General features: G+C 56.4%; 1 protein-coding gene across 4 annotated transcripts in view; it reads right to left on the bottom strand.

Moving 5' to 3' along the window:
• The window catches only part of CACNA2D2 (calcium voltage-gated channel auxiliary subunit alpha2delta 2), a 136,991-nt gene extending 121,421 nt beyond the window's left edge, over positions 1-15,570 (bottom strand). For all 4 annotated transcript variants that reach the window (XM_065886053.1, XM_065886055.1, XM_065886057.1 and 1 more), the window contains exon 1: positions 15,356-15,570. In XM_065886053.1, coding sequence (XP_065742125.1) covers positions 15,356-15,570 — 215 coding nt within the window. The remainder of the gene's footprint in view (positions 1-15,355) is intronic.
• Between the last annotated feature and the right edge of the window lie 3,471 nt (positions 15,571-19,041).

Raw genomic sequence — 19,041 nt, 5'->3', positions numbered from 1 at the left:
GGGAAAGGGCTTCTAACTTCAGCAGGTAGCAGAGCACCAAGGAAAGGAACAGATGATTCAGAGTACCCGTTGTATGCTGGGTGCTGTGTGTGTGAGGCCACTGAAGTCACACAGCACCCTTGGCTAGGTGCTAACTGATTCAGGCCCACTTCGTGGGTGAAGACGGAGGCCTAGGCGGTTAAGCAATGCACTCAAGGCCACACAGCCAGTTTGTGCTCAACCAGAATTTGAACCCAGCAAAGGATGGCTCCAGAGCCCAGGCTCTGTCCCCTAGGCAATTAGGCTTCCTTAATCCCAAAGAGGACTTCAATGGCCAAGATTCAGGAAATAGGGTGCAGGTAAGGGCCACCCCTCATTTATGACCTTTTCCACCTTTGCGAAGGGATCTACTCCAAATCAGGGCCCTCACTGCCTCCCCACGCAAGCCAAAGCTGGGTGCAGTCAGAGTCCTTCCTTTTACCCCACCAGAGCTACCCTGCTGTAGGAATGTTGTCTCAGCAGTGCAGAGCCCAAGCTCCCTCAAACCCCTCCCATGACGGGGGGTGGGGTGGGGAGGGAGATGCCCACTTCCTCTGGGATTTGCTCCTCACTAGTTAGCTCCGGGCTTCTCAGCGCAAGCCAAGCTGCATGTAAATCAAATGTGAGTACTCAGACCACCTTGACTCTCCATGCTCTATGGTGAATCCTTTAGCAATGCAAATCCCCTCTGTGAGCTGCAATGAGGAGGGGCCTTCAGGTGCCACCCCAGCGGCCCCACCCCTTCTGAGAAGTCCCAGGTTGGTGGCCAGAACAAAAGGAGCCACTGCCTGGTGAGCCTGTGTTGTCCTGAGAGATGGCTTGACGAGTAGCAGGTTGGCCAAACCCAGTAGGGCTATCACAGACAAAATACTCTGCAGATGTTGCCAACCTTCTATACATTCCCTACTAGCTCCCTCACTCCCCATTCATTCATTCATTCATTCATTCATATAGTTACTGAGCCAGGCTCCAAACTAGGCACCGTGTCTCCAAGGGACACAGTGGTGAGCAGGGCAGATGCAAGCCTGCCCTCGGAAGCTTGGAATTCAATCAGAGCAGACAGCTGATCTGATCCAGACTAAGTGGAGGGAGGAGGAGTCCGGCGAGCCTTGCGGGGGTGGGATGCACGGCAAGGGGCCTGACCCAGCCTAGGGGTCTGGCCAGGTAAAGGTGGCACTGCAGAGCAGCAGGGCAGTTCAGACAGAGGGTACAGCACGTGCAAGGAAGGCTCAGCAGTGAGCTCTGCGCATGGTGATGCCCTATGAACACCCTCAGACTGACTATGGGCATAAGCAGGCTGCTCCCACACTGAGGCCTGCAGCGCTCCATCCTCAAGGACATGGTGAGCGCCTCCATGTGACCGATGGTGAAGGACAGTGAGCTTCTGAAATTGGGGAGATGAGGAGAGCGGGCGCAGTCAGTGGCTGGTAAACTAAGGGTTCAAAGAGCAGGGCTCTCTGCTCAGTCCTCGGCACCCAGCCTGGGAAGGCACAGCTCCACCTGGCCCTCTCCAGAGGCAAACATCTAGCTCTGACAAATCTCCACTTGGATGCCCTAGTCTGCATCTCAAATTCAATGTGTCCAGTACCTGATGATCCCCTGGACTGACTCTTCCCCATCCTCCTCCAGCTTACCTGGTGAAAACTCTGTCCTTTCAGATGCTCAAGCCAAACCCCTGGGGTCTCCTGAGACCCCTTTCCCTTTCTCACACCCAGACCATCAGCAGGTCTCACCACCATCACGGTCATCACCCTGGTGCTCCTCTGTTCACACCTCTCCCCGGGGGCCCCCACTTCAAAGTCATGCTAATTTTTTTTTTGTTTTTTTTTTTTTTTTTTTGCGGGTAGGCGGGCCTCTCACTGTTGTGGTCTCTCCCGTTGCGGAGCACAGGCTCCGGACGCGCAGGCTCGGCAGTCATGGCTCATGCACAGGCCCAGCCGTTCCGCGGCATGTGGGATCTTCCCGGACCGGGGCACAAACCCGTGTCCCCTGCATCGGCAGGCGGACTCTCAACCACTGCGCCACCAGGGAAGCCCCAAAGTCATGCTGATTTAATGGCCCAGGCTGTCCTGGTCCCTGCTGCCCTCTGCCCTCCTCTCCTCCCACTCTCCCCTTTTTCTCCTGCTCTAACCACATCTCACCTCAGGGCCTTTGTGTTGGCTGTTCCTCTGCTTGGAACACTCTTCTCCCGGATACCCATGTGGCTCCCACTCTCCCCTCCTTGCAGGTTTTGCTCAAATGTTTTAGTGAGGCTCACTCTGACCTGCCTCCTCTAGTTAAATCCTCCCCCAAATTCATCCTGTCCCTTCTCCATGGCATTTGTCACCTTCCAACATAACATATCCTCTGTCTATATCACCTCCCCAGACTGTTGTCTGCCTGTCCCGTCAGTGCCTGGCACAATGCAGACGCTCATGAGTGTGGAGAGAATGAATGAATGGCAGGTTGTGGTGAGTGTCCGTGGAGGGAACAAATGTGCCCACAGTGGGGGAGGCACTGACTGGAAGAGGATGAACTGAGTGGGAGCCTCAGGTAGGACCAAATCCATGGGCTGTCCCATAGCCATGCGTCCCCCTCGCACTGACCTGCGGGCCACCCTTGCCCTGGCATTTGATTTGTTCTACGTTCACAATCATAAAATACAGGAAATATGATCCCATTTTAGAGTCCTTTTTTTTTTTAACTTTTATTTAATTTTATTTATTTATGTTTGGCTGCATTGGGTCTTTGTTGCTGTGTGCGGGGGCTACTCTTCATTGCAGTGCATGGGCTTCTCATTGCGGTGGCTTCTCTTGTTGTGGAGCAGGGGCTCTAGGAGTGCAGGCTTCAGTAGTTGTGGCACGTGGACTCAGTAGTTGTGGCTTATGGGCCCTAGAGCGCAGGCTCAGTAGTTGTGGCGCACGGGCTTAGCTGCTCCGCAGCATGTGGGATCTTCCCAGACCAGGGATCGAACCCGTGTCCCCTGCATTGGCAGGCGGATTCTTAACCACTGTGCCACCAGGGAAGCCCTATGATCCCATTGTAAAGGTTAGAAAACTGAGGGACAAAATGACTCATGGTCACATATGGGGCTCCAGCTCCTCCCCTCCTCAACCCCCGCACCCTGGACCATGCTTTCTAGCAAGCAGCAGGCGGACGGCGCAGTGAGGCCACCAAAGCCCACGGCTCTGGGTCCCTCTAGACGGCCCCGTGATGTCCCCACCCTTCTCCATTTTAGAGTCATGGCCTCCTCCATACGCCACCGGTCTGGAAACCACCTGTGAAATATATTTCCCGCAGCGCTGGCTCGGGAACCATGTAAATCACTCGGCTTAATGTCCTCTGGGATTGTTCCCCGCCACCCCTCCCCAGCCACTCGGTGCCGGTGAATGTGGGGCTGCAGGGCATCAGGCAGGTGGGGCCCCAGTCATGCGCTGTGGGCAGCCCAAGGCACCCCAGGTGCTAGGAGGCACTGTGCAGGGGTGCAGCGGCCTCAGGGAGCACGGCAGCAGGAGAGGGATGGGGCCTGACTGGAGCTTCGGGAACTGGGGCTGGATCCATGTAGGCAAGCCTCTCCCCCACCCCACCCCTGCCCCTTATCCTTGTCCCCCTGTCAGCGGCTTACTCTCAGAGGAAGATGGGTCCTGATGCTCTCCCCGGGCCCCCACAGCCCTGACCAGGGGAGGCCCAAGGCCTTAGGAATAGCTGGAGACCCTGAGAGGGCCTGTCAGAATTCAGTCTGGAGTAGGGGCTGTGTCTCATCACCACTTGGATGCTGCCTAGAGCACCAGTCATGTGTGGTTATTATTTATTTGGCCTCACTTCCATTTCTTCCTTGCTGACGATCTCTCCCACGGACTGTGAGCTCCCCGAGAGCAGCCCTGGCACACAGCTAAGGTTTGGAGAGGAGACTCAGGCGGGGCAGGGGCCGTCAGGAGGCGGGTCCTGAAACATGGGAGGGCCATGGAGAAATCAGCAGTGTGGATGAGGCATACGCAAGTGTCAACACAGAGGGGCAGTTGGGAAGGAGTAGGGCAGCTGGCTGAGGAAGCCTGGCGATCTCCCTGGAACAGGCTGCAGACTCTGGCCACTGGCCACATGTACAGTGAACAGCTGCCCCCCAACAGGTACAATGGCCAGAATACTCCCCAGAACCAGTACACTGGTCCCCATCCCCTTTCTCTGGAAGCCTCAGTTCTCCTTGCTGGCAGAGCAGCGCAGGGGGAGGGGTCCTATGTTTACCTTCCTATCCTCTATGGCCTTGGCTTTCCACCTTGGCTCACCTGAGTGGCTCTGGAAATATCCTGATGCCCAGGCCCTGCCCCACAAAATTAAATAACATAGCCCATGGGGCCCTGGACCCCACCTTCATCTCTCTCCCCCGAGCAGCCCTTGGAGGCAGCCTCTTGGCTGGGGCATCCCTTGTAAGAGAGCCGCAGGAAGGTGTGTGGGGTGGCCTTTGTTCTGTCGCACCAGCAAAGCCAGGGCCATGTGGGACCCTGTCCCAGAACGTGTAAAAGCTGTTCCAGCTTTCAGAGACGTAACCAGCTTGGCCTGTAGACACCTGTGCTGACTCTCTGTTCAGCAAACATTTTTTGAGCACTTGGTGTGCGCCAGCCTAGAGCTGAAGCCAAGGACAGGTGGTCGTGACCCCTGCCCACCCTCCAGGCACACAGTCTGGAAGGGGAGGCAGCAGGTCTACTGCAACACAAGAATAGGAGTGACTTCAGGGGGCCTAGGAAGCCCCTGTCCCACATAGGGAAGTCAGGGGAGGCTTCAGGGAACAGTGACTCCCAGTCAAGCACTAGGGGACAGGCAGAGGTCAGCCAGACCATAGGCAGGGTCCTGCTTGGGACTGGCAGGGCCCTTTGCAGCCCACCCAACCTCTCCCCTGCTTACTCAACTCTCAGTTCATAATAGGTGCTTGTTAAGCCCCCATGGAAGGAGATGGCTGCTGCCCCCGTGCTGCCGGTCCTGAGGGCAGAGATCCCCTCCTGTGCCCACCACCATGCTGATCAGAAGCAGCCCCCTTGGCCATGGTCTCCATAGCACCAGCTTACAGGGCAGGACAGAGATGGCAGCTATGCAGATGGGGTGGCAGGGGAGCATCGTCATCAGCTGCAGAAGAATCTATCACTCTAGAGGGTCCTGGGTATGATGAAGACACTGAGGCTGGAGGAGGAGAGCAGGTAGCTTGCCCAGACTCCCACAGTAAGCTGGAGACGGGCCAGGGCTAGGGTGGAGTAGTAAGAAATTGAGACAAGAAGGGTAGAGGGACAGATGTGATGGAAGAATATAGGAGGGTTGGGTACCCTGAGGGTCCTGTGGTCAGGGGCCTCTCTGGAGGAGGTGAGCTGCAGAAGGCCTATGTACAGCAGTGGCTGAATGCTCAAACCCAAGCACTGGGGTGTGAAACCACTCACCATCTGTGTGATTTCAGCATCACTTAGCCCTGCTGAACCTCAATTTTTCTTATCTGTGAAATGGGAATAAAAATGGACTGATCTCATTGGACTGCATATGTGAAATATAGCACCCGAGGCTCAGATCACAGTGATTGATGATGTAGTTAAAATTACTTCCTTTACAAATGTTTCCTTGAACATGGACACTCTCCCTTTCCTTCCCCTCCCACCTTCTTCCTCTTGTCAGGCCTCTTGTCTGACCCTGAAGCACATCCTGCCTCCCCATTCTCCATCACTCCCCCTCTTCTTGCTAACAAAATCCAAGTCTGCAAGAATCTCTCCCACCTCCAGTCCCAAGGTGACCCCATCCTTAGCTCAAGGGTAAATCCTCATTAGCCTGAGCCAATCACAATGCACCTTCCTGATTGCCAGTGATTGGTTTAGAGTAGACATGTGACCCAGTGCTAGCCAATGAGGTGTGAGGGGAAATTGGCTAGGGGCTTCTGGGTGAGGTTTTCTAGCCTCCTTTTAAGAGGAACCCAGAGGAAACATCTCCTCTTTTACTCCTAATGTCTGGTACATATGATGCCTGGAGCTGTGGCAGCCATCTTGTTGCCATGAAGGATGTCCGTCAAGGACAGACAGCCACACCAAAAGTAAGGCCAGCCAGGCAGAGTGCAGGTGAAGTCTTGGTCCTCAATGACAGCCTATACGTACCCACCTCTGAGCTCCCTGCCAGAGGGCCTAACCATGATGAAAAAAATTAATGTGCTGGGATTTCCAAGGAGTGCACAGAAGCAGCCTCTTTTCCTTGCAGCCATTCCTTGGACTCAGTTTTTGAAGGATTAGTAGTCAGCTCAATGCCTACTCCTGGAAAGGCCTCTACGAACTGGGCACAGAGCTGGGGGAGAGGCACAGGGTGCTAGGAGAGGTCCACAAGGGGTAGGGAGCCAGAGGAGGGCAATGATCTAGAGGGCTTCTTGGCCCAGTAGAAGGCTGGTTGAGCAGGCCAGCCTGGTATAGGGACACAGCCAGAAGGTGGAGAGGCCAGAGCTCCTACCAGGACTTGCAAGTGGCTTGGCCTGGCTGGAGTCTAGTCACAGAGCTAGTGGCCAGAGACCAGAGCCAGCCCAGGAGGGCCCTCAAATGCTAGGTGAGAAGTGGGGCTCTGCCCATGGCAGGCTTCTGGGGTGCAAGGTCATAGCTTGCCCTCAATGAGAGATACTGCAGCATGCCTGGCAGGTCCGGGAAAGGAAGGGAAGACGCCTAGGTTCTCACCATGCCCACCTTAGCCTCAGCTCACAGGGAGAAAGGAGAAATGTCCGTCTGTGAGAGCCCTCAGTGCAGAGGCCTGTTCTGCCAGCTCATTTCTCTTTTCTAATAAATGAAGTTGTGGGGGCAGGGCTGAGGTGGGTTGTTTTGTTGTTTGTTTGTTGGAACCGGCAGCAGCACCAGGCCTGACCTTTAAGGCTTCAAATGTAGCATTTCAGGCAGCGCCAGAGGGAGGAGAACATAGGCTGAGCAGGGAAGTTATCAAGGCTAAATGCCACGTCAGCCGTGTCAGGCTGGAAACTCGCAGCAGAGCAGGGGCCTCTACCCATCTGAGGAACATTCCAACCCATTCGTGCCCACCTGGCGACAAAGCTGTCCTTTCCATGGGTACCCTGAAAGCCTCACTGACTCTAAAACGGCAAAGGGCACCAAGGTCTGCCCCAAAGAAACACCAGAAGCTGGGGGCCCACACCACAGGCACCTTGCTCTGCAGGGTTTGCCAAAAGAGGCCTCAAATCACTCCTGCATCTCATGGCAAGAATGTTTTTATTTAAGATAATCAGTTGTACATCATAGTGCAAAGATGGCTGAACGGGGAGCATCCTTTGAGCAGCCTGTACTGAGCCCTGGGTGGGGGACTGGGCCCTGCCCGCAGAATGTATGTAGCCAGCAGAAATGTGGGGCCTGAAGGCTCCTTCCTACCACTCAGACATCAATTTCCCTGTCTGTACAACGGAGGTATCTAGGTCCCCAGGGGCTTCTGTGGCTGGGATATTCCTTCCCAAATCAGGGACCCAGGCAAGGCCCATTATTGCCCAAGGAGATGGTCGCACTCAGGCTCCCTGCCCCCATAGGGACCCTCACAAGCCCTGTAGGTGCCCAAGCCCTTTGCAGAAGTCCCCTCCCGAGATACCTAGGATGCTGGGCCATCCTAACACTGACAACACACAGGCCCTGAGAATGCCGGGAAAGCTCTCAGACATCAGAACCCATCAGCTCAGGGCCCACAGAGCCAAGGGCCAGCACCCAGCACAGGGCACTCAGACAGCCTTGTTTATGAAGACCCAGTAGGCAAAAATTCATCCTTGAAAGGAAGAGCTTTGCTGGAGGCATCCCAAATAGAGGAACATGAGGGCATCATCAAGCTGAAGCTTTTATACCCAAATTATGCCTGCAGCTGACTGTACAAATGTCTTGCTAGGAGCAAGAACCCCAAACCTACAGCAGATGCTTCAAGGGATGCCAGTCTCCCACCCTTGAGTGTGCAAGTGAGAAGCACACACTCCAAGAGAGAAAAACTGCCAGGCCAAGGTCACACAGCAAGGGTTTCCAGATTCCACATCGGAAGGGCTGTTAGCAAAGATGCTTTGTTTCACAAAGGACTCACCAAGCTTCGCAGAGTCCCAAGTCCTCCGGCACATCTAAATACCATTCTATTTGCAAAAATTTGAATTACAAGGATGCAGCCTCTGTGTGTTTCCCTTGCAGACAGTCATCGAGCCAGTTGGTAGATGATCAAACTTCCCAGCTCAGCCTTAACTCAGGCTGTTCTTGACATAAAAGTTTGTGAAACACTGGTCCTAACAAACAGGTGGCTTTATTTCCCACTGCCAACATTTGCCCAGCTGAGCCCTGGCATTAACTTCAAAGGGGGGCTCAGAAGGTGAGCACTGGGAGTGCATTCTGGGTGCAGAGATAAACCGTACATATGCCCACACATACATATGCACACCCACGCACAAGCACACACCCACATTTGCATTCATAGGCACACACACATGCACGTACCAACACCTGTGTATACACATGCGCAGGCATGTACACACAACCTGCACATATACACGAAGCACACTCACACACACGGGCACACACATTTACATGCACTCACATAAGCACATCTTCATATACAAATGGACACTCACAAGTGTGCACACAACGTGAACATATCCAACACATGTGCACAAACACATATAAGAGCACAGACATATAGACACTTCCACACACAAGCTTACATGTGCACACAGGCCAAGGCAAGGACCAAGCACAGGAGGAAGGACCCAGAAACCACAATGGAGCCTCAGGTTCCTGTAGGGCCTGGCTGGGTGGCAGGCGCTATGGGCAATGGGACAGGTGCCTGGCACTCAGAGTACGGGCCCAGCTGGACTGAGAACCCTCACAGATCCAGTAAGAATCCACACGCCCTTGTCATGCATCCCTCATGACCTTTCACACCCCAACCCAACGAGGCAGTGTGATCAAGGGAACCCTGTTTTACAGATGAGGCCCCAAGACCCAGAGAGGCTGAGGAAGTTCCCAAGGTCACACAGCTGGTGAGAGGTGTGGCAGAGTCTCAGTGTGTGTCAACAGGGGACTCATTCAGAAAGATTTGTCCAGCAGGGAAGGAAGGCACCAAGGCGGGAACAAGGGGCCCAGGGTCTAAGGGGAGGGGGAAAGAGGGGCAGAGGGGGTGACTTCTCCCCCTTTTTACCCACTCCTTTCCCCTTTGTTTAATGAGTCACTTCCAAGGTAGGGAGAGATGCTTAATAATCAGCAGGAAAGACTTCCCGTGCCCCTCCCTCTCTGCTAAACAATTAGGCTGATCAGAGCTCAAAGTGGGTCACTCTGAGAAGCAGCTTTGAGACACCCAAGGTGTGGCCAGAGGCCAGTATGGAAGGTGCAGGCTCCTCACACTGGGGGAGATGGGGCTCAGCTGGGCTAGGGTCAGGTCTCACCCCACAGCTAGAGCAAAGTGTGGAGAGGAGCAGGAAGACCTTGGACCTGTCTTCTTAGGCGACTGCAATGTCAGAGTCACAAGGTAATGGAAGAGAGGAAACTGAGGCCCAGAGAGTAGAGGAGACTGTCCAAGGTCACCACCATGCAAGCTACCAGCTGAAAGGACTGGGTTGGGACTGCCTCTGACAGAGGCCCTCCAGAACCAGGTCAACCCAAGGTGGGGACCCTCAGATCCCCCATGTGAAGATTTCCCACCATGTAATCCCAGCTAGACAGGGTTTTCTGCTCTGTAAGGCCAGATCCCTCACAGTCTCAGTCATCAGAACCAGCAGTGGCCAGGGGTCGACCAGCCCCAGAAGGAGGGGGCCCAGGTGAGGTGGGAGGGGAACTAGGTGGTCCGTGAGCAGGACCAGGGCCAGGGACACCAAACCAACGGCCTGAGTCCCACAGTGGCAGGGCAGGGCTTGGCTGAGTGCTGCCCCAGCTCCTGCCTATGTGGACCTAAGTGACAGCATCCCTGAGTCCCTTGCAAGCCCCCCATGGGCATATCAATCCGCATGGTCACTTGTACCACCAACTCCCCCGCAACTCTTAGCCACAGGCAGCTCAGAAGGCTCTTCAGGTTATACAGGACAAGAGAGGAAGTGAAAGGAAAAAAAGCAAAAACCACACATACACCTCTCTCTGGGAATACGAATATTGATTCTGTAGCTTCTTGTTTAGACAGTAGGCACCAGGAAAAAAAAAAACAACCTGACACTAAAAGAAGCTCCCCAGTTGGTTGAAGGGATGCAGCCAGGGGTGGGAAAGCCCCCCACACTTGCCTTTAGAGCACCCTAGGCCTTGATCTCCCTCCCCAGGCCTGAGGCCCCTGAGCCCTCACATAAGGACAGAGGTCACCTGTTCCCAAGGCAGATATTGAATCTGGAAGCCAGCGAGGTTGGAACTGGATGGGGGGAGGAAAATGAGACTACCCCCCACCCAGAGACAGCACCACCCTCCAAGGCAGGGCACACGCCACATGCCAGCCTGCTTTGACTCCCAAACCCCCAGCTGCCCCCGAATAGTTTCCTAGCAAATAGAACCCTGGTTCCCCAGCCCCCCAGACCCCTCTTGTCCACACAACATGAAAACCCCAGCACCTATAAGGTCCAAGCCCTCTGAAATCCCCTCGGGCTTGAAAAACCTGCCACGGGACTAGAGCACCCGGCCTCAGGTTTCCATGAACAGCCTCCAGCCCCATGCCCCTGGCCTCTCTCTCTGGAATCCTACTGGAATCTGGAGGGGGAGATGGCGTCTCAGAGTCTCAAGATGAAGTCCCTCTTGCCCACCCCTGCACGGCAGGCATGCCTGGCACATGACTCGAAGCCTCTGAAAGGGGGAAAACCTGGACTGGGGAGCTCCATGATCGCCTGTGTACACGTGGGAGGGGGTGGAGGTAGGTACAGGGCCTATGAGCACCGGGCTGGCAGGGTGGCCATGGGCCAAGAAAGGCCTCCTCAGGGTTGCCTGAGACCCAGAAGAAGACAAAGGGACAGAGCAGGAAAGGTTACAGTTGGGAGCCTAGGCGTCCCTCACATGTCTTAAGCCTCTTCATTTTCTTCCAAACACCCAGGCTTTGAGTCCCTACCCCAACTTCTTGGTCCCCTGCCCAGATGTGCCCAGCCCCCTGGCAGGACAGCTAAGTGTCTGACAGATTAGTCCTCTCCCTGCCCTGCCCCTGGTAGCTGTGGGGCTTTGGGCAGGTCCCTTCATCTTTCTGAGTCTCAGTCTCCCCATCTGTGGGATGGGCATGACCATGGGGTCTGAGGACGTAATGTGGACAAGGGGCCTGGCCTGAGCTCAGTGAGGGGAGGCCACCATTAGCCTGGTGACATCCCCCACCATAATCAAGCTGGACTTCAGGGAATGGGGGAGGGAGGAGGCCCAGTGCTCGTCCTCACGGAGCTGATATCCCTGCAGGTGGGTACAGCCTGAGCTAGTGGCACAACCCAGAGGCCTCTGGAAGGTGTGGGTATGAGACACTGAAGGAAGGATCTAAACCCCTGAGAAAAGCACGCAGTGATGAGGGGACAGCATAAGCAAAGCAGAGGGATAGGAAGGCGCTCAGTCCATGGGAGGAATATGAAAAGATTGGTGGATGGGGGCCCATCAGGCTGTAGCATCAGGGGTTGTTAATGCTATCAATAGCTACCATGACTCCCACCCATGGAACCCTCCCTGCTCACCTGAGGTGACACCCTCTCCCACTAATTCTCACCACCAGCCTCTTAAGCAGATTCTATTATCTTATTTGGGGAAACAGAGGCAAGGTCATCCCAATGGGGAGGGTCAGCTCTGGAGACCAAAGCTTGAGCCTGCAGGGTCCACACCTGACACCCACCATGTCCCCAAACTGCCTCCTCCCAGGAGCTGGCAGGGACAACCTGCACACTGGCATAGGGGAGAAGGAGGCACCGAGGGCAGAAGTGCTCACTCCACTTGTGAGTCAGTCTCTCCTCGGAGACACCAGTGTGACAAAGAATCTGAGGGAGACTCACCCGCACACTATGAGGGGGCTCGTCTTAAAACAGGCTACTCCCTTCTCAGGGGCTAGCTTGACATAGTTGGCCCAGTAAAGGTGGGTCCTGCAGGGGGAAAGCAGACAAGGGTCCCCCAGCGCCCATCCTCAACGCTAGGAGGGATGTGAGCCAGTTGTAGCAGCAGCCAGCCGTAAAGCCTCAGCCCCCTTCTCCTTCCTGCAAAAGCTGTTGGCAGGTTGTTGGGGAAATGGGGGACCCAGATGCGTGATGTTGCCTCCCTCTAATACGGAGAGCTACAGGGAGGTGAAGACGTGGGCTTGGAGGCCCAGACAGACACACGTCACCCACCATTAACCATAGCTATAGTGACGCATGCCCTGTCGTGGACACTCAGGAAAAGGCGCACGTACTCTGGCTGTCATTAATCTGCTGGGGGCCCAGACCCCTCGGGCTCCTTTCTGCTCCCCACCCACCCACCTACCCACTCCCAGAGGAAGGGAGGTACTGGCCAGCACCATCACTGGGGAAGAGTGGGGCTAAGAGGGTGCAGCCACCCAGGCACCTCAGCAGGACCCCACAGAGGGGACAGAGAAACCCAGGAATGCTGGCGAACAGGGGACAGAGGTCCAATAGAGATGACAGAAGAGGTGGGCAGGGCAGAGTGGACACAGAGAGATGAGACGGATGGGCAAGGAAGTGGGGGGAGGGGGATGGGAGAAGAGATGAGAGACCAAAGAAGGGGGCAGGGAGGGGGAAGGCGACTGACAGAATTGGAAAAGGCGGCTGACAGAAAAGGAAAAGGCACAAGGAGAGGCAAAGCAGTGAGGGCTGCCCCTCAGCCAGCAGCAAACAGGAAACAGGAGGAAGCAGGTAAAACAGAGAGTGTGTGCTCTGACTCCATCTCCCCCTACCTCACCCCAGACACATGAGTGCACATATGCACACACATGCACCTGTGCACATGTGGCCTTCCCTTGTTTGAAAACCTGATCCAGGTCCAGGTGGGGTGAGAGGGCACCCCCCCAAACCAAAGGTCTGTCCTCCCTCCATCAGTAACTCCTCTGCCCTCCTCCATCCACCTGGAGGAGGTGGCAAAGGGTCTGCTTTGCCTGGTGGGCAGACAGCCATGTTGCCGAAGCGATTACAGAAATAACGGCCACCGGACCCTAAACCTACACTTGCTTAAAACCCAGCAGCTTGCAAAGCCGGGCCCTGTCGCACTGCCAGACACTAAGGAGGAAATGACTTTCCCATCAAGGGCCCTCTCCACTGAGGGGTCGTCACCCTAGTGCCGTGAAGCTGAGGGTCCCACTGCCCACCTCAGAAAGCCACCTGTACCTGTATCAAAGTCCCTTCCTAGCCTGGCCATGCTAACCCAGGAGAGTTCAGGGAGGCCACTGGCCCCGAACAGCCCCAGGGCAGAAGCCTCAGCCTTTCATGTCAGCTCAACAAAAGTCCCAACTCCAACTAAGCATGGTCATGCAGGGGAACGTGGGGGAGGGACCCCCACTCAATTCCTCCCCCTTCCTGCCTCCAAGGATCAATGGACGTTTGCATCCGCGGGACCAGGGCAGCTGAAGGGCGCTGGCTGTCACCGCCAGCCCTGCGTGTTGTCACACCATTAGTCACCTCCCCCTGGACCCTCGGAGCTGTACAGCCCCTACCCCACCCCCACTCTCATTCTCTAATTATGGTTTTCAAGATGTGTCCCAAACCCTGAAATTAGTTCCAACTATATCGACAAGCGAAGAGCGTCCAGCTGAAAATGTGCCACTGCCATCACACCCGCCTCCCCATCTTCTGGCTGGGGACAGAGGGACAGGTGTCCTCTCTGGTCAGGGTATCACAAATGTAACATGCAGGCTCGGCAGCCATCTGACCCACCGCAGGTTACAAGGAGAGGGAGCAAGGTGGGAAGAGGTGAAAAGAGACGTCTACTTAAACCTTCACTCAAGGAGCTACGAAACGGCAAGGGGAAAAAATAACTGTGTCTTGACTTTGAGGAAAAAAGAACAACAAAAAAATAATGCTTTTGCTCTTTTTAAACACTGTGGCTTAAGTCCATTTTCATCACAGCAAATGAAAGACAACAATGCACCCACAAGCCTTGAACTTCCATAGGATTCTCTTCCCCCTGGGCACACCCCACATACACACACGAAAAATCCAGACAGCTGACAGAGGACACGTCCGTGTAGCACCTGTAATTTGCCTACTGATCACCCGCCTGAGCACAGCCAGGCTGTTTGAGGAGAGAGATGACAAGACGGAGAGAGACTCAGGCAGTGCCTTTCCTGAGTTTGATTTTTCCTCATCTGGGAGAACCTACAAGCTGGAGTAGGCAGAACCAGGGGCCCCTACCCTTGGGCAGAACTGGTCTAATGACGCAGAGCCAGCCTTTCCCTTTCCATGAGGACAGACCCTTCCTCTTGGCCACTAGCAGCCCGGCTACTCATTTCCCAAAACCCCTGTGTGGTCACTGGTGCAGGAGTCCAGGGACAGGTGGCTCCTCAGAGCGAGAGACAAATAACAGACAGCAAGGTGGTCACCGTGCCCCAAAGCCACAGGGGTGTCTGGGAACTGACATAAGGCTGGGTCATGGTGCCCATAGAAACAGCTGCTGTCCTAAAGGCCACATGCACTGAACACCCATTTGCAGCCCCAGATGCATCTGGCCAAGCTCACCCAGAGGAGGAAGCCCGAGTTTCCAGGCTCCTGGGGAGGGAGAGAAGGCTCAGAAGGACCACGGAGAACCAGCAGAAGCTGGCAGGGCCAAGAGATGCTATTACCCTGTTGGCAGGGGCAGGCGGGGGTCCTCCCTGCCATTCACCTTCTGCCTCCACCCCGGCACCTTCACCTCCCAATTGGGCTCTCCAGGCGACCCTTCCCCCAGGTTTAGTGGCGGGGGCAAGAACAGGGGACACTCACCTCTTCTGTGGCACTGGCCAAACAGTAAGGTGCTCGCATCCTCTGCATCCAGCCCTCCCCCTCAAAGGAAAAGGCCAATGAAAACAAGTGTGGAGGTGCCCCCCACCTCTGGATCTAAAGCTTCTACCCGGGAGGAGACATGAGGCAGTCGCTGGGCTCTGACTCCGCCGGGCAGGGGTCGTTGGCCGCCCCCTCACCCAACCCCAGGTTTCCCCTCTCAACCCGACAGCGGCAAGGAAATCAGCTGGCAAGCTCGGACCCCCCAGAGATCTCGCTCTGTGCCGTTTGGGGGATGGGAGGGAGAAGGGGCACCGCGGGGAAGTTTCGCGACGCAGCCAGAAGCGCCGGGACCCCGGCTGCCCGCCCTCTGGGCTTGGGGCCGCCGCCCCCGGTCGCGGCGGGCGGCGGGACCCAGCGCCCCGGCCCGGGCGCGGGCTGGGGGACGGAGGGGGGGCTCCGGGCTCGGCTGGGGTCCCGCGGCCGGCCGAGGCCACTTACGTGTGCTGCTGAGGAAAGCTGTAGGCAGAGGCGCCGGGGGCGGCGAGCAGCGGGAGCAGCAGCAGCGGCGGCAGTAGCAGCGACAGCGGGCGCGGGGGCCGAGCCGCCGGCCGCCGGGCGCTGAGGCCGGGCCGCGAGCCGCGGCCGGGCCAGCTGAGCGCGGTCCGCGCCGGGCCGGGCAGAGAGGCGCCGCAGGTCCGAGCCGGCACCGCCATGTTTCCATTCAAGATGCGGCGCCGCGGGGAGGGGTGGGGGCGGCGGCGGCGGCGGGGTGGGGGGGCGCGGGCGGCAGGCGGCAATCGCCTCTCCTCCTCCGCCGCCTTCTTCGCGCGGGGCCTCCGGGGCTGCCCGAGCCGCAGCACCTCTGCGGGCTTCGTGATGCTATCTCTCCGCCGCGCTAGCTCGAAGCGCTCTGAGCGCCGGGTCCCGGACCAGCGCTCAAATAGCGGCCGCCGCCAACCTGCCGGCGCCGCCCTCCCCGCTCCCTCCCTCCTCCCCACTTCCCCGGCCGGTCCGCCCCCGCGCGCCCCCGCCGCGGCCACGCGCCCGCCGCGGCCTGCGCGCCCCTCGCGCCTCCCTGAGCCGGCCCTGCTGGCCCGCGTGGCCGAACCGAGCCTGGGCACGCGCGTCTTGAGCCCCAGCCAAGTCCGAATTTCCAATGTGCGCCCTGCCCCACGCCTCAGACTGCGAAGAGTCCCCGGCAGGCGCATATTGACCCTGCCGGAGGCTCGACCTTCAACAGGCTTAAGGCCTGGAGTCACAGGTTTAATGGTAGAATGGCAGGCTTCAGCAGAGACCACTGTAGAGGGCAATGGAGCTGAACTCATACCCCCAGGGGCTCCAGCTACTTTCAAGAGTCCTCTCTGGGGGAACTTGGGTCCCAAGGCTCTGACAGAAAGAAAAAGCCTGGGTGGGAACAGGTCCAGTTGCACAGTTGTGAGGGGCTGGGAATGGATGCAGCGCTCTGCAACCACTCATTTCACTTCCCTGGGCTAAGCGGGCACTGTGTGCAGACCAGCTCCAGCCCCCGAGGCTTGCACAGCCTCTATTTAAACTCCTCCAGTGCCAGTAAGCTCACCCCTGCACAATCCAATCCCTTCTGTCCTGGAGGCTCCTGGCTCTCCCTTGCTGCCGGGAGAAGGCTGGGCTGGTGTCAGTTCTGACTCTGCGGCTTGTGGGCCTCTCAGAGTCTCAGTCTCCTCCCTTGTGAATGCTTGTGTGGGTGCCCACTCCCATCTCCAGGATAAAGTGAGAATGGAAGTGAGTTGCTTGGTAAATTGAAACACTCATGGTTGGGGGAGAGTATCCCTGAGATTCCGCTGAAGTTGCCCTGGGGCCCTGCTCTGCCCCTGGCACAGATAAGATGGGAGAATGCTTCCTACCAGCCTGGAACAGAGCAAGACCCTCTAAGCAGTAACTGCCCACAGATTCGGTGCCTAATATGAGTGAGGGCCAGTAACCACCTGAGCAAGAGCCCCCCACATTATGATATCTGGGTGAGTCTCCCATCACCTACTTACAAGTCAGCCTAAAGAGGATTTGCAGTGGAGGGGGAAGAGTGGTAACCCCTGGACTGAGGAGGTCAGAGCTACCCCTCTCACCCAGACAGTGGCAAGGGAATAGGGCTCAGGACAACCTTTACTTGCTCCTTATTCCTGCCTGGGCAGTCCTACCCCTGCCTACCCTCACAAGGCAGGGAGACAGCTTTGGAGTATCCTCCTTCTCTGACCTGAGTGAGTCTTCAGAGGCCAAACTGAGGCTTGCCATAGGTCCCAAACATATTGTTAAATGAAGGCAGTGCCCTGGGCCCCAAACCCCTGATAGGCCTTGGGGGCTGGTGAACAGGAGGGGCATAGTGGACTCTGGAAGGCCAAGCCAGGCCAGTTCTATGGAGGACAAGGCAAGATGCCTGATTGTGCAGATGTCCCCACCCCCACTTCTGGGCAGGGCAGTCCTTCCACCTGGACAGAATGATGGGGGCAGGGTGCGTCACAGAAGAGTCAACAAGCTTGAGCTAACCTAACCAGCCCCCTCCTAGCCCCTCCTACTGACAGTTGTGTCTAGCACCTCTATCTCCCCCATGCCTAGGGAAGGGCTGGCCCATGGTATCCTCACCCATCTGTTTGCTGGATAAATGCCTGTGCTTATGGCCCCAGGGAACCAGCACAAAGGGCATCACCCCTCCTGGGTGCCCTCTGGGGTTAAGTGGGCACCTTCTCAAGGCCAGCAGGGGCTGAGTGAGAAATGTCAGGGGCAGCCTCCCTGCCCTTTGACACCAGGATGGCAGCACTATCCCCAAAGAGTGCCCAGGTCATCAGGTACCTGTACCCAGGCTGGGTACAGCAAGTGGGCATTGGTAGTTGGGCATTTCAGTTCCAGCCTCCACAGATGTGCACCTAATTGAGGCCGCTGGTGCCAAGGGAAAGGCGGGAGATTTTGGTTGACAGGCCGTTAAAGGAAGACAAATAAGGAGGGGAGGTAATTAAGAGTAAACGGGTAGTAAGAGTCTACACACTCCAACTTCAGAGGCTCACAACATCCTCGGTCTCCTGGCTCCTGGCTCCAGCCACAGGTTAAGTTCATGGGAAGAAAAATCAAGACTTCCTAGCGAATAGGGGGACTTCCTGGGCAGGAATATTGACAGGTTTGGCAGCTACCCATCTGGCCAGATGTGCCTGTGCTAGAAGATGTAAGGCAGCAGGGGCAAGTAAAGGTGCAGCCAGCAGAGGGTGGCAGGGGGCCTGGCAGGTGCCAGTTCTGCATGTGGGCTGAGGGGAAGTCAGCTAAGCAAGCCAGAAGAGACTGAGAGGTGTTTATGGAAAACCTACTATGTGCCAAGCAAGTCCTGAGGGACAAGGAAGCCTATCAGGAATGTCCAGGACACCTGGGGCAGCAAGATCCCCACTTCAACCTGCGCACCTTCAGCCTCCGTGCCATCACCCTTTTGCTGCTCTATAAGCCAGTGGGTTGGAGAGCTCCTGGCTTTCTTAGAGTTTTACCGCTGCAGTTCCTTCTGCCTGGAACACACTCTCTCATCTCTACCACTTGAACCCAGAATGTTTATGAACCCATAAATACCACTTATGCCAGGAAGCCTTCCTGGACCTCCCCTCAACTAGATAGGCTTCCCCACTCCAGTCTCTACTCTCCTGCCCCCTCCCCCCTGCCACACACACATGCAGCAGCCTCTGCCTTGGGTTCAGAAAAACACCTGCACCCAAGCTGGGACCCCAAGTCTCCCTTGTCCCTGTCACCACCTCAGGGCCCCACACAGAGCCTGGCCATTGAGAGGGCACAGGAAGTGTTGACATAAGGACTTTTGAGTGGCATCTCCAGGAGCCTGGGGCTATGGTCTGGCCTGGGTGTAAGGAGTGATAGCTTTGGCCTCAGATATTACAGGTTATATCAGCAAATCACTTTGCCTCTCTGAGCCTTTGTTTCTTCATCCATATAATGGGAGATATGGTACCTGCAGGGATGGTCTGAAGACCCAAAACATGTAACACCCTAAGGGCAGGACTTGGTACTCTGCAAGGCCTTAATGAAGGGAAACCACAGAGAGACTCAGGCATCCCCGGGAAGGGGTTATGGTGAGCAAAGAGACTCAGGCTCCAGACTGAGGTCGAGACTCTGTCCTCTGTGCCCCCTCCCAGGCACCGGGGCCCTCAGAGTCCTCAGAACTCCCC

This window comes from Phocoena phocoena, chromosome 10 (assembly GCF_963924675.1).
Source record: "Phocoena phocoena chromosome 10, mPhoPho1.1, whole genome shotgun sequence".
NCBI classification, from domain to species: domain Eukaryota; kingdom Metazoa; phylum Chordata; class Mammalia; order Artiodactyla; family Phocoenidae; genus Phocoena; species Phocoena phocoena.
This window is presented reverse-complemented; position numbering and strand designations above follow the sequence as displayed.